Source organism: Nipponia nippon, unplaced genomic scaffold (assembly GCF_047370975.1).
Source record: "Nipponia nippon isolate SJK-2023a ecotype South Korea unplaced genomic scaffold, ASM4737097v1 scaffold_1, whole genome shotgun sequence".
NCBI classification, from domain to species: domain Eukaryota; kingdom Metazoa; phylum Chordata; class Aves; order Pelecaniformes; family Threskiornithidae; genus Nipponia; species Nipponia nippon.
This window is the reverse complement of record NW_028262290.1, coordinates 129,634,611-129,658,407: the sequence shown is the minus strand read 5'-3', so window position 1 is coordinate 129,658,407 and position 23,797 is coordinate 129,634,611. Positions and strand designations below refer to the sequence as shown.

General features: G+C 43.9%; 1 protein-coding gene across 1 annotated transcript in view; it reads right to left on the bottom strand.

Moving 5' to 3' along the window:
* JAZF1 (JAZF zinc finger 1) overlaps window positions 1-18,257 on the bottom strand; it is a 200,628-nt gene extending 182,371 nt beyond the window's left edge. Inside the window, exon 1 of the mRNA XM_087772454.1 lies at window positions 18,022-18,257. Within this exon, the coding sequence (XP_087628580.1) occupies window positions 18,022-18,136 (115 nt within the window). The 5' untranslated portion in view covers window positions 18,137-18,257. The remainder of the gene's footprint in view (window positions 1-18,021) is intronic.
* Between the last annotated feature and the right edge of the window lie 5,540 nt (window positions 18,258-23,797).

Sequence of the window (23,797 nt, the reverse complement as noted above, 5' to 3'; positions counted from 1 at the left end):
TGCAGCGCACCCCTGCCTGCTCTGCCAGCCCCAGCAGCTTCACTGACTACACACAATACTCTGCCGGTCTTCACAGCACTGATATGCTGTATAATTTCTCTCTCGTACTTACCATCTCCTTTAGGGTATGACTTTTTTTAATTTGGTGGGGGTTTTTTGGGTTTTGTTTTTTTGTTTGTTTGTTTGTTTGTTTCAAGCCAGGTTCAGGTACTACTAATACACATCTTACAGCAGCTTCTGGTTATCAATGTCAAAAAGCCAATGAATTATTGCCAAATTCATGGAGCTACAAGTAAGAATGTATGAGAGTCATTAAGTCCTACTGTAGTCAGATGATGTATCGTAAAGTTGTTCAACATTTGCCACATCAAAAGCTCTAACCAGATAAAACTGAGAATAGGAAAATCAAAAAAGAAAGAAAAAATCAACAACAAAGAAATACTAAAATAGCACATTCAAAAGACATCAAGAAATAAATACAGCAAGTAATAAAAATAGTAAGTCCTTGGAACACTTGGAGCACTTAATAAACCCTGGATTCAGAAATGGTCTCACAGACACTGCTCTGAAATTAAAGCTCACAGACACAACACGAAACTCAGAAGTTAAAATACTTGGCTGCTGGGATAAGTATTTATGGTTCACCTCACCTGCCCACATACTTGGACCATTTAAGATTTTCTCTTTTACAACCAACTGGGAGGAGATAGTTATCAAAGTCTCAGCAGCACGATATGTGTGATAGAGAAAAACAATGACAAGAGTACAGTTATTGTAAACATCTGGTAAAAAAAAAAAAAAAAGGCAATCAGAAATAGAAAGTATTTATCTACTCTCTCCAGAGTAAAACCCATTTTGAAATCTGTGATCTCACCTCCTTGAAAGGGAAACTGGACTTCAGTTTCCTACCCAAAACAAAAACAAAGTATCTGTGTAACATATTTACATGTAGACAAAGGAAGTGTAAATATCCTTCATGCATGTATATGTTCGTTTTTCTATATTTATGTATAGGCTTATTTATGAGCTTACATCTCCTGATACGGTCATTGGGATCTTTTCAGCAGTGTGCAATCCATGTGCGACCCAAGCATGTCAGGGATCATTCAAAAGGTTTTGCTTTTGAGAGGTGCCAATTACCTCTTTGTGTCCTAGGTGCACAAATCCTTCCTGCCCACACACACCCCTGGCATCTCACAACAATTTCTGTAAGGAGGAGAAGACCCAGCCCTGCCACCAGCCCAGGACTGGTTCCACTTCCCGGGTTGGTTCTCCTCCTCCGTGGTTTGCTGAGCCATGTAATCCTTGCAGTCACTTCTAAATGGAAAAGACACGTTGCCAAACATTAATGTTTATTATTACAGTCAATCAACTGAACTATAATTCTACCATTGTTATCCATCAACACTTTTCCTGCTGAAGTGCAAGGTATGTTTACTTTATTACTGAGGAGCTCAAATGTTTTCTTTCATAATAAAGTATTCCCTTCCTCCTCCCACCTAAATCAAGGTGAACGCTCATGAATCAGACCAAGATCTGGAACATTTTCACTTCTACAGTGACATGGCCAGATGCAGGAAAGCTGAGAATTAGGATTTTCACTAGTTTTAAGATCCGTTGAAAGATTTAGCAAAAAAAGGGGAAGGTGGCAGAGCTTTCAAAAAAACAACCAAACAGAAAAAACCTTCCTCACCCCCAAACGCAACACCAACACCACCACACAGAGTTGGCATTTTATTCTTTTCTCTTTTACAATATTAATGCTGAAGCAAAAGTTTGAGATCTGTTACACCAAATGAAATAGCCATGAAGAAGGGGATCAGATGGCAAAACAAGCAACACAAATCTTATAAAACCCCAGACCTATTATCACTGTGTTGACAAAAGTAGTTTGGATCTTATTCCAATCTGCTTTGCAAAGGGCCTTCCTATTTCCCTTACCCCGCTAGACAGAATCTGCACCAGTAATGCTGGTTCACAGTTACATAAAGACAAAACCATACAAATTCCACTTCTACACTGTATTTAATAAACAGATTTGTTTCCTCTGTGGTCCATATATGCACAGAAAAGTGGTGGCTATCTCTTACAGGCAATGCTTTATCTGTTGTTCACCTACAGTCAAGCTAAAGCAGTGGGAAACGGCAAAGAAAAATTTAGGACTCTAAATCCTTGGTCCAGATCAACTAACTTAAAAGCTGGGTGCAGAGGAGAAATGATGGAAGTCACAAACAACACAGAAATCCCTGTCTAGTGGTAAGGCATTGGTGATTTTTAGAAGTCATCTTTGGCACATTTCAGTTCTTTGGGAACACTGGATATATGCCGAAAAGGAAAACTTAATCCCGACACCTTGTATTGACAGCTAGCTATGGAGTGCAGTGCTGGTAACCCACACTCAGGAAACAAGGAGCACTGTTTTCATTTTCCTATATCCAGTTCAAAATAGTACCATTAAGCTGACACCACCACAAGCGTACATCAGCAGGAAAAGACTGTATTTATCTGAAGATCTTTACTCCTCATCAGAAGAGCTCTGTATAAGCTGCTTCCTCAAAACTGGAACTGATAAAAATCAGCCAGCCACATACACGCGCTCACTCAGCATGAGACCCGCAGATCACAAAACGTGTAGGAACTTGCTCCTTCTCAGGGAATGCCCACAATTGATCCTCAAATTCAAGCCCTGAACAAACATTAAAATACGGCAAGACACTATGCCGTTTATCTAACTCCTTAAACTGTGACCATCACTGCGGCTATTTGAGCACTTCAACACAACTGACAAACACACACTTAGCAACATATCTCATTATTACTACATTTTTGCGGCAGGCAAACAACAGGCTTTTCTCTGTTCTCCTCCAACCAAGATATCTGCTAAAAAGTCTGCATTTCCCCAAGCCAGCCAATGTGTCATTCAAGCCATTCTCATAAGGTCACGTCATCGTTACTGGATGTCTTTCATATTACAACACATCCTAAGCAATAGAAACAAAATTATGGCTAAACAAGTTCCTATTATATTAACAAGTCCATCAAATCACTAGAAATGCAATGTTCTCAAATCTGTGCTACAGCACAGAAACAGCTCTGTGCTCTGCCCTGCACCATCTCCAGAAACAGCATCCCAGAAGGGAGGATGGAGCAGCCTCTACACAGGTCTACCTCTCGCTACCATGTCTTCTCTTTCCTCGGGCCGTGAGTAGGAAGAGCTGCCAAACTCGGTTTAAGTCAGTGTAAGTACTACAGGTTTTCCACATACAATCGATCAGCTTTGTTTAACTAAACCATATACATCAATTTTAAAAAGCACTCAGTACCAAAAGGAGACAATGCAAAAGACCATCCGTTTTCAGGGGGTGAAGAGCTCAGCACTTCCTAAATATCAACCCCTCTAGAAAAGTATCTTACGCTGATTATGCAAAAACTAGGATACGTGTTGTCATCCCCCAAATCACCAGTTCTCCCCTCTCAAAGCAAAGAAAACTCAGGAGTGTATCTATGGATATATGACAGTCAAAGTGTTACAAACAGAGCAATATCACAGTTGTGCTTTTCTCTGGGATGCACAGCCCAGCCCAGCGATCGCCTATGCAACCAGAGGCACCAAACAGTGCACGTCTCGGTGTCAGCCAGCACGTGATGTTCTGTCAGATACCATACAGGCAAGCTCCTGTTTTGTTGAACTCGCATAGATATACGCTCAACTAGAAGTGGCAGTATGTTGTTCTGCCCAGGTAAACTCATACTGCTCAGGACATGATTACTCACTAGTTGTTTTGTTTGTAGGATTCCTTTTCCACATCCTACTGCACAGCCATGACACCACAGCATCAACTAGTAGAGAGCAAGGAGACCAGAGGACTGTGAGACTTCAGCTTCATCTACCTAATGATCAACAACACACTGCACAGCAAGGATACCAACAGAGAAAGCAGATCTCCTTTGCCACGCTGTAAGACAACTTGGGGCTCAAAATATATAACAAAGAGCAGTTCAACTTGGTGCATTGTTTTAAAATGGTGCACAGCCAATTTGCTGTCTCAGATGCTTGCGAGATAGAATTCTGTCCTGGAAAGGAATCCAAATCAGATTTGTATCTACCCAAATACAAATGCGAAACTTTCTGGTTAACGGTCTTCATGCTTATGTTCTGCTCTTAGTAAAAAGTCAGGGGGGGGGAAAGAAAAAAAACTACAAGCCAAGAACCTTGCTTTCTTGAGTGCTTGTCATTAGCCCTGCCTACTGGATTCTAAAAATTGCCATCATGCAAGATGTGCAATTGCTTAACTCCAGAGGTTCAAAGGTGGGAAGCTGCAATGGGCTCATGGTGAGTAAATCGGTGCGCAAGTCAGGAGAGAAGGTCCATAAAAACAGTCTCAAAATTAGCTGCAGACTGCCTGCCAGAGAAGCTATTATTAAGAAGTCTGTTCTACTAAGCCACCTACCCACGACAACAAGGTAGAAAGCAACCAAAAGGTACCCAGAAGGGAAGGCCATTATGATCTTGAAGAGAGATCTGTTCTGCTGTGGAACCACTGGGAGAAGAAAGGGGAAGGGAAAAAAGAAGAAAGAAAGAAAAAAATGCAGTTCTGCTACAACAGCAACAAAACAATGTTTGTTTAGGAGAGATGGGCCACCAGGCCAACATTTAACAAATCCAAGGACTCGAAACAGGATGGCTTTAAAACTGACCTGAAAACGTTAAAACTGACTGAGAAAGTCTACTGTATTCTTGGAAGAACAGGAAGAGGATATGTCATATCTGAGGAGGAGATTGCTTATTTCTTCACCAGGAGTGCTTCAGCATACACAGTCAGTAACTGAGAACCAGTGCTTTGAACCCTGCCCTTTGGACTGAGTATTCAGTTCTCAGCATCCCAGAGCAGCAAAGCCAAGCAAAAAATTTCAAGTCTCAGATATGTAAAGTTCTGCTTCAAAATGAAAATATGGAGGGGAGTTATCTACATCCAGATCATTAGTGCTGCTCTTAAGGAGCATGATCTACATAAAATGAGTTAAAAAATAGCACCATGACAGGTCACCTGCAGAGGAGGGAAATTCAAAATACTATGAGGAATTGAGACAGCTTGAAAAGGTAGCTGCAATAACCTACAGAAGTGATCCAATATGAGGAGGTGTTTAGTAATAGGAACAAGAGAGGTTTTCAAGATAAATTAGATAAGGACTTTGCGAGCAGTGTACTGAGGATACTTTTGGCATCCATTAAGAGCTCTGAATCTCATCAAGTACATGCCTCAAGCAGACTGCATGAACAACCCCAAACATCCAACCCCAAAGTGAGTCAGGAGAAAGTGGGTGGCCTGTATACTTGCTCCTGAATTAGGGATGTCTCTGACTAGCAAGAAAAAACATGGTTTCTATCCAGGCAGGTAACTCTGCCCGGCTTCTGAGATTCAAAAACCCCAAGCAAGACCTCCTGTTAAAGGGCTCGTTAAAAAAAGCAGACTCCTTTGTCTTTCACAAACTCCTTTCCTTCCTTGCTTCAACTTCATATTTCTTCATCTTTACTCCTTGCTATACCCTGCTTCTTTGTTTTCTTTAGAAGGAAGAGAGCGAAAATTAGGAGAAAGATATTGGACATAAGTAAAGAATGGAGCCAATATGTGCACATCCACATCTCCTCAACCCTGAGACCTGGTGTTTCAGCATTAGGTCTTCAGTTTGAAAGACAAACATCACACACATTGGTGAAGATGAGAAAGGCACCTTCCATATTTATATGATTAATGTACTAACACAGGGGCCTAAACAACACAAGTGCAGTATATCATACTATTATGTCTAAGTGTGCTGTTCCTAAGCCACACCTGCCCTACAGAACATCAAAAATAAACAAATTAGAACAATCAGCATTCACAGGGCTTTGAGATTTTACAGGATGAAGTGGTTCAGTGGTTCCAGGACAGAGGAGCAGCAGCAGCTGTGACAGAAAGGCTCCAATAAACCACTCATCTGTGGAGCAACAGGAGAAGAGAACAGAACGAACAGTCAGAAGGGTCAGCAGTAGGTGAGCACAGACACCAGCTGGAGATTTTTTTTCTTTTTTTTTTTTTTTTTTTTTAAGAGCAGTAACAGAACAGTAGGCAATTTCTGATTTCCCTAAAAAGTCTAAATCAGGTACTCACCAACTCTACCACAGAATACATGTGTAATACCTTTCTAGGTGGATACTTACTTTGCAAAGAGCAAACCACTTTGGGGCACCCGGAACCAAAGTCTGTGGTCTGTGTGTAGGTGTAGCAGAAAGCTCTGCTGAACATAACTGCTTATCAAAAGCTAAACATTGCCAGGGCAGAGTTTCCTCCACAGACAGTAACAGGTAGGTATGGAATTTATAATCCCTTTCCTTCCACCACCAGTCAGGCCTTGGCAGATAAGAAGAAAGGTGGCAGGTGATGAGGGGAGTTGAATTTTCCTAGTTCAGGAAACAAAGCTAGGACAGAACAGAAGATGTAAAGGTCTGTCTTTGTCCCACAGGTCAAGACAGACAAGAAAAAAAGAAATTTTTTAATTCCACCCCCCACTTTGTATGTTGTTTTTTCAGTCATGAAAGGATGACTAATCCCACGCAACTGTCTTCCCAAAATACAGAGACTGGAAGGTTTTGTTTCTTCTTACCTCTGCAGTTTACTATCTTGTGTCAATTTGCCAAAAACAAACTAAACATGTGGGCTCTTCCTAACCACCTCTCTTCAGTTCTCACTTCTTATCCGAACCACCTGCATCTCTGCAGCCTTCTGAAAAAAAACATTTACCTAGTCTTCAATTACAATTAATATTTTAAAATTACACATGCAGAAAGATCAGCGTGAATTATTGTTTCTAATTATCGATGTAACAAGGCTAATGGAATACAATGACTGCATAATAAATTTTAAATTATTACACCATGTAAGTTAACAATACTTTCCAGAAAGCTATATACTCAATTCCATGCCATGGTTCTAGCCACACACCGCCACTAGAGATGATAAACAAATACTAACACGCCTTCAATATTTATGCACACCTGCTACTACAGAACAAGCAATTGCAAAATTATGTGTTTGGGCTCAATCTTGAATTCATGAGGTACCAAGTCTCTTTAGCAGCCACTTACACCATCGCAGGCAAAGCTCCACTCCTTCCCACTATTAAGGGGTTGGGGTTTGGGGGGCGGAGCAAGGGGATTTGGTTTCCAAATGCAAATGCTATGGCTTCCATATACACAGGGTCAGGGAAGAGACATTCCTTCGTCTCCAGAAATAGTGGTAGTAAGCAATCCCGTGGCTGGCACACTGTGCTGTTTGCAAGAACAGAAGAGGTCACTACCTGTACGCCCACCACATTTTCAGAGGTCAGTGGAGTAACGTAGAATTAGGGTGATACTGCTACAGCAACTGCACTTTTTATTTAAAAAAAGAAAGGAGAAAAAAATGCAGCTATCAGTTAACCCAATATACCTCCAGAACATTCATTAAGCTTATAAATTAATGCTCATTTTTATTATATTTGTTTCAATATTTGAAATGCATTTGAGGCCATACGTACAGTTCAGCTATAGCAAGAGCAGATACAGAATTTCTCACCGATCTTTTTCATGATGATTTCTAACTCAGAGATATGAAAATTGCTACAGAACTAAAATTCATCAGGTAAAGGCTGTTCAAAGGCAATTTATTTTTTTAATTAAAATCCAACCACTTAATATTAAAATACAAGAATGCAATCGAAAATATCCACAGAAGGTAACAGCAACAAATACCTTTTCCCTATCCCAGGCATCCAATTATTGTCACATACCTGAACAAGCTCTTGATATTTACCCTGGCTCTGGAAGCAGGTTGAGCAAGCCACTAAAACTCCCTGGCACATAGCTATGTTCCAGATCACGGTGTCCAACACAGACTTTATCTCCCCGCTGAATCTGGTCTAAAGAGAGCCCTGGGTCACTGCCCCAAGGTAAATGTCAGCAAAGACGGGGTGCTTGCTCTGAAGACAGGCTCTTCACAATCTCAAAAAACTTGCCAGCAAGAAAGGGGTTATTCTGGATAGCTGAAACAAGACCAAGAAGTTAGGTACAGGCAGCTAACTCTGGATAGCTGCCCTAGGACGGAGACCAAAATCTGGAACCACTGTTAAGCAAGGCTGCTGAAGGTAAAGCGTGAGGACTGATATAGCTATGGTGTCAGCATTTCCCATCTATAAGAGCATTTACATAGTTCAAGAGTATTTAGTCAATTTAAGAGATTTTCTGAGGTGTAAGGAAAATGCAATTATAACCAATGCTAGGACTGTGTGGAAAGAGTCCTACAGCACAGCTTGAAAGTCTCTCTAAAGCATAGCAAGTGCTTACACTGAGCCTGGGAAAAGGAAGACTCACTAGCGTAGTCCTGTGGAATGAAAGTGCATAAAAAAACCCCACGTAATATTATCTCCCTACCCTCCACAACCACACCACTACCTTGCCCCGCGTCTTCCCAGGAGCATGAAGCACTTAAAACTACAGTAGAGGACCCCAGATCATCCTAGTTCCTCCCTGGAAGGCTGTGCAACCATGGGATTTTAGTTCAAACACCTTTTAGCTTTCCTTTTCCCTCCAAATATCATAGTAGTTCTAAGCAATTTTTAGTGAATTTGTTACTGTCAATGAAGCTGTCAACTGCCTGGTCCACCCTGCCACATCCGTGGTACTCTGGGTGTGGATGAATAACCCCCAGCCTGAGAGCACAAAGCAGCAGGCTCCTGAGCCTCTTCCCCTTTCTGTACTGTCGCTGCTGCGGCAATTTTTCACTCCCCTTCCACAAATCCATCTTTTTCACATCAGCATACTCATTACGTGAGTCAGGAAGCTCTTGCTTTATGGGGAAAAGCAGTTATTTGGGGTTTTCCTTAAAATTCCACTTATTCTTCCCCTCCCTCTACTGTATGCAAAAAAAATGTTCAGATAATGAAGACCCGACACTCCGGTAGGAAGGCTCTGCAGGCATCCCAAGAGCTTAGCAGCATAAACAGTAAGAAAAACTCCCTGGCCCCAAACTGAAATAGCGGCAAGTATATGAGTGGTTCACTGTTATTTTTTGCATCAAAACTGGGACCTTAACCACTCTCACATCACCCAGTTAACCCAGTACAATCATCAGTGATGCCTGCGAGGTAGCAGACACTCCTCTCCTCAACAGCAGGTTAGAGAAGTTGCAACACTTCTCCAACAGATTGCTAGAAAAACATGTAAACTTCCAGGGTTTCCCTATAAGCTTGTCACCAAATTTACTTGGATCAATGTCAGCCCTTTGATCTGAAGACAAAGGAAGCAAGGGTAGACCTCAGTAATTTGGTACACAGCTTTCACCTGCAAGCAGGCAAGCATCTGAAGTCTACATCAAGCCTTTAAATGAATTCTGAGGTCACTCCCATAACACTAATACACACACACACACACACTCTGCGATGAAGACACACAGCAGGATTGCATCAAAATAAATGACTGAAATAATGACATAGTGTTGTTTTCTTCACTGAAGGCCACTGTCATCTACCGCATAAGGGGCTGAGTTCACATTCATGTACCCATGCCAATCTCGCAGAGCAGTGACATTGGATCTCTTGCATCTTAAATGTACTACCTCCCAGTTCCTGGGTTACAGTTCCACTTGCTTCTATGGGGATAATTCCCAGAATTTAAGATGGTGACTACATTACACGCTGCTGAAGAAATAAGCGATACTTTACATCTATTTCTCCTTTCCACAGCATACTCAGATATTCAGCAGTTCTTTTTATTCAATGAATATTTACTATCTGTCAAAATATGTTGGGGGAAAAAACGAATTCCTAGAAGGAACAGAAACATCTGCAGCTTACTCAAGTTTGACAAAGCAGTCTTTAGGGGAAAAAAAAAAAACAAAAAAGAAAAAGGGGGGGGAAATCTCAGAAGTGTCCAAATTATTTCCTAAATTAAAAAAACATTTTGTTGGAGCAGTTTCAGCAATGCCAACATTTCAAAATGAAAGTGCTCAGCATTTCACAAAAAAACTCTTAAAAAATAAGATGGCCTCTATTCGTACGAAGTGAAATCTTTCTCAAAATCAGAAGAAATGTTTCAAAATTCATCCACAGCTAAATTCTAATCTTTTTGGACATAGAGAACTGACCAGCTTGGCTTCAAAATCCCACTCAATTTTTTCCCTTAAACTGATAAATTTCTTCTTCTATGCCTACTCCATCCTTTGTAACACAAGATAGAACATTAAAAAGATGTAACTAACACCTGTATTTAAGTCAATTCATTCTTTAATGAATTACAGTATCTAAAATGAAACTGCATAGTAGTAATGTACTCCATCCTGAGCACTCATCAGAGATACAAACAGCACCATGGTGTCACCAGCATCTCTGGTGAAGAAATCCATTCCCCTTGTTTATCATGGCACAAGGTTAAGAAGGGGCCTCCTAAGAATTCAGGGTGAAAAATGCAAATATTAATAGCAAAGAAAAATCATTCAACCATAAACTGGAATATTTCTTCTATTCTATAGATCAGAATATTGCTCCAGCCTCTCCTAACTAAAGAGAAGTGTAATAAACCATACGTACTCCCCCAAAGCACTTCCAAAAGTCTCAAGATAGAATTAGACACTGAGTAACAGGAATTGGTTGTTTAATTTTAACTGTGAAATTATTCACAGAGACAGTCCCTTAAAACCAAGGACTCTTTTTTGTTAAACGCAGCTGATTTATCAAATCAATTCTCTAATTGCCGCCGTTTCAAATTAACACCAAAATCTTTGTCTCTGCCTTTCTCAAAGTGTATATAGCCACTATTTACCTAGCTGTTTATCATCCAAATTTTGAATTACTGGTGCTTACTAGAGACAAATAAAATTAATTCTCAGTGAAACACAGCTTATTCAAGAAAAAGAATTATAAATAAAGGAAAAAAAAAAAGCATATTCAGGAGCAACATAAAGAGTCCACCAGAAGCAGCTGGCCTCAGTACTTATTTCTTTTGCATTAAAGTATTCCGCAGTTTGACACAAAATATTTCTGATTGTTTGTTTGTATTTGCGTTATTTGATATAAAGAGCAAGGAATGGTAGGTAATATTGTCTCCAGATTGAACAGATATGTTTCTTCATCTTCTAGCATCACCTCTTCCTCAAATTATTTTTTGTTACACAATTCCTGGTCTTCTCACATTCCGCAAGAAATGATGAAGTGAAAAAAAAGATAATTTGACTGGCAGCCACCTGATTATTTTACAGTTCTTGTAAGGTCTGCAGGTTAGCTATGAAAACATCCTCTCACACCGTGAAGGGTAGACATGACACTCACCACAAATTTCCCCCCAAAGGCCCTACACAAGTGAAGTATAACACTAATTCTACAAGTTACCTGATGTTTCCTCAGTTTTTCATTTTCTGACTTGTATTTGTGTAGATCTCTTGGCGTACAAGAGGAGCAATCCCTGCCAATGGTAGAGACACAGCCCTGCAACGGGTCTCACCCAAAGCCACTAAAGCTGGCAGAGTAAAAAAGGAAAGATCCCTATTGGCTTTACGTGAGGCCTTCAATCTTAAAAAGGAAAAATCCATTTGCTGCATGTTCACAGATGTTTGTTTTCAGCCCTTTCTTCCTAGAAAATACACCACTCGAGTTTTACACCATTGAAACACTTTATGCCTTAGCCTTGATGTACTTGGTAACCTCAGAACAAGAACACATTTCAGCTCCATATGATTAAGATAACCTAGAATTTGTTACACATGTTGCGCTTACATTTTATCACGATTTAAATTCAAACCCAAAAAGCAAAGGAAACAAGACTTGGAACTGGAGAATAATCAAAAAACCTGCTCTGCTCAATATCACAAGTGGGGGAAAAAAATGCTGATTAGAACTCAGTCAAAAAAGGCTGCACCTGATAGAAAAGCCTTCCTGAAATAGAAGAGCCTTCCTCACCACACCAACTTGCAAAGAGAATAACCAACATCTTCGGAACGTACACCCTTCCACATCACTGTGAAATGCATTTTCAATAAATAACAAAAATTACGGCTGTAGAAGTACTGGGCAGAGGATGAACTTAAGATAAATGTAGCCATAAATGTAGAAAGTTACTTTCTATGAACAATAATTAGCACTACTGCTGAGGTAAATACATGTAATTGTTCATTTATTTTGCAAGACCACAGGTTCATATGCATCACTGGCAACTAAGCACGGGTCTGTCCCCCAATTTCCAGACACTGAACCAAGCATCCCATATATCTAGTTGCCACATCACTCTCAGTGTAAAAAGCCTTACGTTAAGATCTACCACCTCTTCAAAACAGCCAGTCTCAACTCCAAATGTTAAATTAGACATTCAGCAAATGCTAAAAGAGAATTATGCGATGGTAGCCACTTAAACAATGTTCACACTCCTTTGAAGAGCTCAGCTTTAAGGGAACAAAATCTTCCATATGGTCTTAAGTTTGCTAGGCCTTCCATAAATGCTGGTGTGTAGCCCCTCATCCTCAACTGTAGCAACATCAAAGGGTTGCATCTTTTCATGCTTGTTTTACACAACAGACTGCGGGCTCCAATATAGAAGCTGTCATCTATGTCGTATTGCACTTTATCCAACATGCTGGTGGAAGTTTGGGCAACACAGGAGAAGGGAGAGAAGCACACATTTTAGCAATACCAAATGCCATTTTTGCATGTGCTCACAGCCGGCTTGTAATTCAACGCCTTTTACTATCAAAGTGAGGACACAGCACAACCGTTATTAGCATTTCTGAGAAAATATTGAAAGGGGCAACTTTAAGCAAGCTGCACGCATTCAGCCAACAGATTAATAAACCACTCGAGCTCTTTGCTGTGGAATCTGGTCCTTTGACAGCCTAATATTAAATAAGAATTGAAGTCACTGAAGGTAGCAGATGTCAAAGTTACCACCAAACACAGAATTTCAAAAAGCCTTTTTCCCCCTTCATATGACCTGAACTTACACATATTTTACATGTAAGATTTTGGTCTGTCTTCCGCAACTATTCTTTTACTGAAGAAGTTTTATTTTTTCTGCTAATCTTATCACTTAAGCAAGCAGCTGCCTCTGCTCCCAAAGCAAGTACTGTTCTGTTGCATGACCCATCCTAATATTTGGGAATCGGTCAACTTTGATGAGAAGCATCATAAGTCCCAGTTCTGGCAGCAATACTACACAAATACCTCGCTGGAGGCTAGCCAACACTGGGACTTCTTACGAAGTTATGATGAAACGTTCAGTGATATTAGATCATCTTAGTTTGTGTAATTACTGTAAAGCAGAATGTGGGGTTTTTTTCCCTTCAAATTCTACTAGCAGTTTCAGTGCAATACAATTAACAAACTCTACTTCCACTAAGGTAAGAGTGTCTTCAGATTTATCTTTTGTATCTCTTCCATCTCTTTGGGCCCACCACTGTATGTTCAGACACTCGTTTTATTCACATCCATTTCCTCAATGTTGGATGAGTCTCAGAGAAGCAGGACTGCTCAAATCAGCCACACAGCTGCATATGGCACGTCCATACTCATCGCAAACTAAGTGAACACATAGTGGTTCATACAACCAACAACCTCATCTGCACACGTGATTAAAAATATTCTTTGACTATAAATACAAAGCAAAAATTAAAATAAATAAATTGATGTTGTCAAAATCTGGTTAAGAGATTCAGTTTAAATATTGACTCTTCAGAGTCAACTTTGTATTAGCAACTAGCTTTAAGGAGCTACTTGAAGCCCCACTGTAAAGGATGCAGTTCAACTATGGGTGGATTGAGGAAGAATCAAATCATGGGGAGGGGGGAAAGCCCCCAAAAAACCCCAGAAACCAAAGTGTGTGACTCTCCGGACTTCTATGAACAGCTGAAAATGCCCCAGAAGATTACTTACACCAAGTTAAGACTTAAATGTAATTTCAGAAACACTCTGTGGAAGCAGAGGTGCTGTTCCTAACATCACAGCTGAAGACACTACCAGGACTGTAGGAATGAAATAAAATTTCTGAATACTCAGCAGTTCGGGGTTGGGGTGTTTTTTGGTTTTTGTTTTTTTTCCCCTTCTCTCGACAGTACTCTGGGGAATTGACTGGATTAAGTCCATTCCATTCTACAGCGTGAATCTGGCAAATAGCAGTAAATTAGGCCTTTTGCTCCCAGACTAGAGACATCAGAAAAGTCAACCAAACTACCTGCAAGGGATTGGAGCAGCCAAAACCAAGAGGCAGGGACATGGCCTAGCAAGGTGGACTAAAAGCCCCCCTTCTCAGCACATTTGCAGAGAAGGTAACAGCACTTCACATTGCTTGGACAATGTGCTGGTAAAAAAAAGCTCACAGAGAAACATTTACTAATCAGTAGTTTTAAATCAATGTCTGTTTTCAGCTGTGAGCCACAGAAAATGTGAATACACTGTTTGACAGTATTGCTACAGATTTAAAGAGTTCCTCCTGCAGAACATGGTCTCGTTGCCGGGGCCACCAGTAGGGCCTTACGAAAGACCCCGGAGCAGTGCTCCCAAGCTAGCCTAACTCGTCACAAGTCTTCACTACATAAATGCAACACCCAGAAAGCAGCTGATATGCTGACAGGCATGTAGCACCACCTCAGAGTATTTCATCCAATGGGCGCAACCCTCCCAGGTTATTTGCACTGATACTTTTTCAAGTAACTGGTAATTTATCAGGCAGCCACTAAGATGTAGGAGAAAAAAAACCAAACCACAGTACACTGAATTATTTCATTAACATGATTATTCATGAGTGTTACGTTATGAGCAAGGAAAGCAACTACAGAATCCCTCAAAAACCAAATATATTCTGTCCCCAGAATGCCACAAGTGTTTCCTTATACTAAGTTGAGCTTCATCTGCAAGGTTGACCAAAAAAAGATTCCTTGATAAGCATTTTTTCCCACTTTTTCAAAGATGCAATACAGCTCTGAAAAATGACCAAATTCTTACCAGCACTCCACTGATGATGTGAACGATTATTAACCCATCCTGTGAAATGTGGCAGAGCAGCAGCACTGCAGCAGCCAGACCGCCAAGAGCCCGTGCCATACACGCCTCCCCACACAGAGCTGTTGGCAGCATCAGGTTTGTTATCTGCGCTGTAATACCGTCTGCCTAGCAATCGCCCACTTCAGTTTAAACTAATAATGGAATGTAACTCAATCAAGTTTTCTTGATTCCTCCAGCACACACAGAATGTCCAAAGCAATGTATTTTTTATATGGCATGTTACGCTTTGCTCTATATAACAAAAACTACAGTCACTTTTCAAAGCAACAAATTTCAGCGCACATTTCTAGGCCTATATCACAGCAAAAACTGGACGCTGTTTGCATCAGGCTTACTGAGGAAGTAATTCCATTGTAAGCTCCTAATCAGACATTTACTCCTTTATTTCCCAGATGCCTTTGGAAAGGTTAATCATCTTTTGGCTGAGCGCTTATCTGGTGAGTTTTCATAGATTCTCATCCTTCAGCTGTGCCAGGAGCCCCTGACATGCACCAAACCATAAAGCTGAGCCTCCACGCAAGAGCTTGGATCCACACTCGGTGTCACCGGTGCAAGTCCCGACTGATTTTGCCAGAGTAACGTAACATACCCACATCTTGTATTCACAAGCAGGTCAACTTTAACCTGCCGTCACGCTGAGGTGAAACATTAGAGATGAAGCATGAGCAACCTTACATCATTCTCCGCCAGTTTGTACTCAAACAGCTGCATGTGTGATATCCTGTGTGCAAAGTTTCAGTTGTGTCCTGCAAGTCTTGGCAAATGACATGCTCAATTAAATGTACCTGTGTGTTCAATCTGTAATACTTTAACTTTGAGATAAGAAAAAAGTAATGAATACCGGCTACAGAATTAAATATACAGTTATTAAAAAATTACAGTATTTCAGCATAAAGTTCCCTCTGCAGAGAAGACTCAGAAACGCTGATCGAGGATTAAACAGCACCACACAGACCACGTGGGCTGGACCGTATCTCTTCTGACACCCTGTGGGCCGTGGCACCTAGGGGCTGATAATCCACTTGAGGGACACATAAGATGACTTACGAACTTTCATTTTGGGGAACTGCTTCCCCTCAGCTTTCCTGGTGTAATGTGATGCAGAGTGTAGGAAAAACTCAGAATCTGAGATTCAAAAACAACCCCAACAATATCACAACAGTACGCTTGTACCACGTCGAGTCATAAATTAGAGTCTTGTGGTATGTGGTTTTGTTACCTCATACTAGGCATCGTGATAATTAGGACAACACCTTTCATCTCGCTGACCTATAACATTACATTAATGTAACGTTACACTCGCAATTTAAGCTTCGGTGATTTTTTTCCAGGTATTCAGGCCTACCTATTAAAACTTAATAAACTGAAATGCACGCTAGCTTCATTGTTTTGTAGCAGCATGTCGTTTCCTCATACTTCTAATGAAACACGGGAGTCTCCAGTCCCTGGGTACTAAAACTTTTGTGTTTTTCCCTTGATTTTAAAACTTGGTCTGCTTCAAAGAATTAGCTCAATCTTTGCCAGTTTAAGCGCTGTATTTTATTAGCAAACAGAGAAAGCCGAACAGTTTCGGGGGGAAGCAGCCCAGAAGCGGCGGCAGCACACCTGCCGAGGCCCAGGCGCGAAGGTGCGGGGCGGCGGCAGCGCCGTGCCCGGCTGGGGACGGCGCAGGGACCGGATGCTTTGCTGGCGGCCGGGGCGGGCGGCGCGGTGCCGGCCGGCAGACCCTCCGCGCCGGCACGCCTCAGGCCCGGCCGGGCGCGGGCAGGCCGGTCCCGCCGGAGGGGGCAGAGGGAAAGTTGGCGCCCGCGGCCGGCCGGGAGCCGCGCCGCCCCCTCCTCCCCTGGGCGCCGCCCGCGCTGCCGAGGGGCGGCCCCGGCGGCCCCTGCGCACGCTCCCGCCCGCCGCCCATGAGGCGCCCTCGCTGGGAAGGCACTGACGAGTCATCGCCCAGCCGCCCGCAGGCCCGGCGGCGTCCCCGCCCCCGCGCCCCTGGCGGGACGGGCGAGAGAGGGGAGCGGCGGCCGAGCGGGCAGCGGCGCGGTGTGGGGGGAGCCTACAGGTGATGATCCGGCGCGGCGCTGCCCGGCCCGCCCGCCCTCCGCGGCCTGGCCTGGGCTCCCCGGCTAACGGCAGCGCCTCCCAGCACGGCCGCCTTCGCCGCCCGCCCGCCCCCGGGGGCTGCACCGGCGGCACGGGCCGGCGGCCCCGCCGTTGCTGCCGCCGCCTGGCCTCCCGCCCGCCCGCCGCCGCCGCCGCCGGGCCCTCCCTCCACGCCCACCGCGCCGCCGACCCCGGCCCCCTCACGCCGTCCCTCCGCCGAGAGGCGCCTCCCGCGCTGCGGCGGCCGGTGGGGCCGGAGCGCGACCAGTCCTCCCCACCACACCTAGCAACAGCGCTGACAGGACGCAGTGGCGGCGGCGGCGGCGGGAGGAGGAGGAGGAGGAGGAGGAGGAAGCGGAATGGCTGCCGCGGCGGCGGCTCCCTCCCTCCCTCCCTCCCGGGAGCCCTGACAGCCAGAGCCGGGGCGGAAGCAGCCGGCGGCGTGCTGTGCCCGTCCTCCTCCCTCCTCCACCGCCTCCTCCGGGCTTCTGCGCTCCCTCCTGCCAATGCAAACTAACTCCCCCTCGCCAGGGCCGGCGGGCTGCACGCCTCCCCCGCACCCACCCATGCCGCCGCGCCGCACGCCGCCTCCCCGAGGAGCCCTCCACGTCGCCCGCAAGACCCCTCCTGCCACTCCTCGCCCGCCGCCCGACCTCCCGGCCCCGGCGGCGGCCGCCGCCGCTGCCGCGCCCCGGCTCCCGCTGCACCTTGTGCCCCCCCCCCGCCCCGCCGCCGCCGCCGCCGCCGCCGCCGCACACGCGGCCCCCGCGCCCGCCGCCGCAGGGCGCCCCCGCCGCCCGCCCTGCCCGGCGCTGCCCTGCCCCGGCCGCGGCCCCGGCCCCGGCCCCGCGGGGCACTCACCGATGTGGTTGTCCTCGATGTGTTCGATGAGCTCCGCCAGGGTTGGGAAGTGGAGCCCGCAGCCCCCGAACCTGCAGGCGTTGGAGAAGAAGGAGGCGGCGGCGATGCCTGTCATGGTGTTACATCGAGATCCCCCTGCGGTGCCTGCTCTGCCAGGGCCGGCGGCGGCAGGGCGGGGAGAGGCGGGGGCAGGGGGGAACGGGACGGAGAGAGAGAGATGGGGAGCGAGAGAGAGAGAGGGTGGGGGTGGGGAGGAGGAGGAGGTGGCGGCCGCGGCGGCGGCGGCGGCGGCAGCAGCAGCGTCGGGAGCGGCGGAGGGGAGGGACGGGCTGGGTGGGGGGAGATGAGGCAGCCGCAGCTGGGAGGAGGGACCAGCGCGGCTCTGTAACAGCTGTGCTGCCCCGGCGGCGGCCGCCGGCAGCGGGAGGAGCAGGGCACCCGCGCCGGCCGCCGCCGCCGGGGGACACCCGCGCCTCCTCGCCGCGGGGGCGGCGGAAGCTGCCGTCCGGCACCGAGCGGGGGTGGGGAGGGGAGGAGGGCGCGCCCCGCTGCTAACTTTCCCCCTCAGCCTCTCGCAGGCGGCGGCGGGGCCGGGGGCTGCTGCAGCGGCCGGCGGGGCGAGGGGAGCGGCTCCGGGGGTAGGTGCTGGGGCCGGGAAGGTGGCGCCCGCTCCGGGGGGCTCTCCCGGCCGCCGGGAGTTGGCTCCCAAGGCAGCCGTCACCTCCGCCGCATCGCGGGGGGAAACAGCCAGCCCTCGCCGAGGTAGCTAAACCGAGGGGCGGTCGCTTCTTCCCTGAGGGGAGCCGAGGCCCCCGAACCCAGCCCTCACCTGCCCGCTGGCGAGCTGGAGGCCCGGGGCACCTGCGCGCCCTGTGGCCGGCCAGGCCTCGGGGGCAGCGGGGTCTCCCCGCCGCCGAGTGAGCTCCGGCCCCCCCCAGCAGCCGGTTACGGCCCGCGGGCCGGATCCTTCCCGCCTTCGCCCGGCGGCCGCCAACGTGCCCGCTGAGGCGGGGCAGGGGTGTGAGGCTGCGGCCCTGGGGGGAAAGTGAGCAGAAGTCGCAGACACCTTGCTCCCGAACCCTATTTTGACGGTTTGTCTCCAGAAAGCTATTCAGCAGAGAGGCTGACTGATTAATTGATTTTAATGAAGGTCTCCCTAGGCTCAAATTCGCAGACAGCTTTATTTAAAATTAAAAGGGGAAAAAAAAAAGTGAGAGATTGCTTGTCACGAAGGCTCTTCCCCCCCCCCCCTTCTATTTTATAATCATCTCTCTTTTTTACATATTTATATGATTTTACAATATTATTAATAATTTTGAGCAAAAGTGTGACTAAAAAAAGCCTCCAAATCTGCATAAGACTCTCTTAATTGTGCAGACATAAGCGATTACACTGATCCTGCTGATGGGTAACAGTCCCAGGCTGTTCTCATCTCTGTAAAATTAAGCGTGTGCATAAGAATAAGCAGAGTCTTTGCCTGTTTTATTAACTGTATTGCAGGTGGGGATGTTCCTAGCATTGCCAGGGGAGCCAAAGAATAGCAAAGCCTAAAAATGCAGTAGAGTGGCTAGTGAATGGAAAGACGAGTATTTGCCCATTTCCTTAAAGCATGAAAAATCTTGGAGCTCGTTCCTGGCGTCCTGTGTATCAGAGAACCTATCGTTGATGGTGACAAAACAAGCTTTATCTTGCAGGTTATTTTAGTCATTTTCTTACACATTCACTTTAATATTTTTCTGATGTTTTGCCTTTGTCCAATTGTGTTTTTCTTGATGTATGAATCCACTCTATTTAGTTTATATCAAAGAAAACAAAGCAAGCACAAACCCTACTTTCCAGAAAAATACCATGTGAAGAAGCCTTCTCTTACTTCAACACGTAGAGCTAGAGTTTGTGAATAGAGTTTACATAGCCATGAGATGCTGACCCACAGAACTATAACAATATTGTAAATTTTACACTTTTTTAGAAAATGGTAACATGGGCACATGGTAGTCCACAGTACATTTTCAGGGTTGACTGTGGTCAACCCGTAGTCTAGAGGGCTGCTGTTAGGCATTTCATGAAAAAGTGTAGTTATTTTTAATAATACAGAGGGTTTTGGTATCGGACATCTGTCATTTGATCCACCTGCTATTTCACAGGTTACGATTTTTCTAATTTCTCCACTGCTCACTATGAGTTGACTCGGTGAAGGAGGAGTTGTTCCTGCTTAAGACCATGATCCTGGAAACTCATGCCACACAAGCTGCTGTCGTGAATAATGCTACAAAATCAGGTATGTGCAAGTACCTGTGTGGATCAAGACATAAATCACTAAATAGCAGGTGGGGAAGAGGAGTAAAATGATGAGATAAGCATCTTCCCTAATAAGTTGCATTTTTGGAGACTAATTTGTACAGTCAGACACATAGGCCTTTTCCAAACTATAGTGGTTTTGGTAAGCGTGAATCCTCGGCACTGTTAACAATATCAGGACTGTAAATTTTACGTTTTTGTTTGCGTATGAGTTGGCACTACCTCAGTGTCGATCACTAGCATAATTCAAACAAAATTTCTAAGGTAGGAAATCAAGATTAATCAGAATGAGTATTAAATATAAGAATTTCCTGTGGCTGATTATCAAAGTCAACAGATGTGTGATTTAGTCTATTTGTTATGAAACAGAACTGTGATGGACGTTGGGTTGGTGTCAATAACTTTTAATAGCTATTAACAAAGAACACTGGTCACCTACAAAGAAATCAAAGCAGTTTTGTAGCTGTCAAGTAATAAACATTCATGGTTAACCACCTGCTAGCAACAGACAATGATTGCTTTCTGATGTGTGAACTTGTTCAGTTAGCTGCAGGTCTCTTTTCATTCATTGTTCGCTAAATTCTCTGGATTTTTGAGACCTTTTGAGCTAGGGAGACCACTTAAATCTTGCAGCAGTCAAGAAGAGCTGGAAAGTCAGGAGTTATTTAGTATCCCATATGGTAAGGATTCAGGTCAGTATCTTTTGACGAAATTACTCCTCCTACTCTGTAGGGCCTGATTTTGTAGATCTTCAGCTTTGATAGCTTTACTAGAAGTTAGGACAGTTAAACGGCTTCATTTTTTTTCCCCCCTGTGATTTAAGCACTTGGAACAGTCTCCCTATTTGGTGGGGTTTTTTGTTCCATAGAGTCAGGAGGGTTTTCTTCCCAGCATAGTTAAGGGCCTTCTGCCCCTGGTTTTGGTGTCAGGGCAAGGGACCAGGCTCATGACAGACAGGCATGAACAAACCCAGTGAAGAATGCCCCAAACTTAACTCTTCTCATCCTGATTCACCATTGTTTTCATATTACCATCTGTGTATTACGGACAAAATACATTATGTCCTGATAATAAGTGGTGTTTGTAGAAAGAACACATACTCTTCCCCATGTACTTGTTCTTCCCTCAAGTGTCTGGGACACAGAGTAATTTTATCAAACTTGTTATCCGTAGCTTACTTGATCCAATATATTTTAAAGTTCTTGATTATGAATGATCATTTTCTTATTCAGGCTTTACTAGGATAGGAAACTAGGGTGTCCATATGACAAACTGGCAGACTAAGAGAAAGTGCTCAGAAGTTGTCCCTGTAGTTTTGTTCTGTGGGAGAAATAAATAGAAATTAGACCCAAGTGATTTGTCAAGCCAGGGCTAAGAGCTGAGTAGATCCATTTCAGAGGTGATAATAGCTATCTTAAAGCATACTTCAAATAAATGGAGCTGAGAAAAAGCTCAAATGGCTGGTAGGCCCTGTTTTATTTGTTTTTGAAGAAGTTATTTTGAAGGCCTCTAAGACCCTTAATTTAACAATCATTTCAGCTTAGGCAGACTCCTAGGCACAACTGCAGGACTATTCAGACCTCCATGCAAGGCTGAGGGCTGATAAACTGAGTAGAATAACAGATCATCTGATTATCTGCTTATACATGCGTGTGTTAGGTCTGCGTCTTTTCTTCACTAACTTGAATATCTTTGTGCGTCATTTTAAGTCCATTTTGATAAAGTAAGAAGCATGTTTAGAGTAATATTAATTCATTTCTTCCTTAAACTGACAGTTCATGGTCTTGGGTTCCTTATCTCCGTAGATGGTCTGGCTCTTAGACCTTTTTCAATGACTTTTGACTGCTGGTCTTTCTAATAACCAATTTTTACTAGTAACTTAGTAGTTATATTGTGGTAATTAACTGCTGTAACTGCTGGGCCTTATCTGAGGATAAGGCTACCAGCCACTCATAGTGTTCTGGATTCCTGAAAGCTGATGATTCTGTCCTAATGCTCTCTGGAAGGCTAGAGGTCCAAATTTGAAAAACTTGGTACTTGCTGCCCTTGGTGCTTTGAGGGTGATAAAACTTCTACTGAAGACACCATCCCTCTGTCAAATAGTAAGGAAAAGCCAATACTTGCTTCAGAGTCTTATTTAAAGCATAGTTTAAGTACTCATTTTCAGCTGTGTTTATAATAGTGGAGTGTTACTGAGAAGATTGTTATGACTCTTGCACAAGGATGACGGTAAATCTGTGAAACTTTTTAAAATTACAGTCTTACTACAGTTCTGATTTTTACACTATTGAAGTCATACTTGAAAATACCTACTTATGTTTGTTCTAAAGAAAAAATAAACTGAGGATAATTGGATATTACAAAGAAATGGTTGTCAACACCTTCCCCTAAAAAAATTACTGATTCATTTTTCAATAACAATTTCAATAATTTTATTTCTGCTTGCCTCTGCATATTGGCCATATAAGAAATGTCGCACAATTTGGGAAGATTTCATAACAGAGACGTATCACTGCTGCAAAATCATTATACAAGTAAAACATATTTATGCAGTTTGTGTCACGAGAATTCTATTTTTAATTTATACTGCTGAATTAGTTTTCTCTTGGCAGTGCACTGTGTAGCTTCAGGGTGCAATGGAAAAACAAAACGTTAAGCTGGGAAAGCACTGTATTCCCCACTAGTTCCAGATGCCCCAAAACAATAGCTAGAAATCCTGCTTAGTTGAACTTTCTGGGAGACTTCCATGCTCTCAGAAGGACAAAGCTTCAGATAAACAGGAGATCAAAGCTGCCTCTGTATTTCCAGTTACCTGTAACCTACAAAAATTAATTTTCTTGTCTTGTTTTGTCTGCTTCAGGAAATTCAGAGCTAACATAATGTTATAGCATAAACCACTGTTACAGTGTTAGTCTGCCTTGGAACTGTAAAATGCAAGCTATTTCAGTGGTCTGTTTTAAGAACCCGCAATTACACAGATATTGAATAACCTACTCTATTCTTACTACAGGTTATAGTGGAATACTTTACTAAAACCTTTTATGTTGTTTCACTCAGACAATCGGAGATAATTAGCATGTACTTTTAAAAATAACTGCCTGGAAAAATAACACAATTTTGTAATTTTTTCTCAATGAAAGGTAAGCTTGTTCTTTAATGAAGGTTAAAGTGAAATGGGTATAGAGTAGAAATAGGTATAGAGTGAATAGGTATAGAGTGAAACTTTCAGTTTAATAGCTTTTACAGCATCTCAAAAATGCTGAAGTCTATAATTCTGAAATTTTTGCCTTTTCCACTTTCACTTCCTAAATTGAGTACCCAACTTGTAACTGGATTTCATGGCATATACTGATATAATAATTCATGAAGTCAATTAAAAAAGGCAAATTCATTCCAAAATGTATTGAGATTATAGTATCATTTTCACAAAAATAAATCCTAAATCAGAATGAGCACTTCCTAGTTTTCTTTGTTTGGA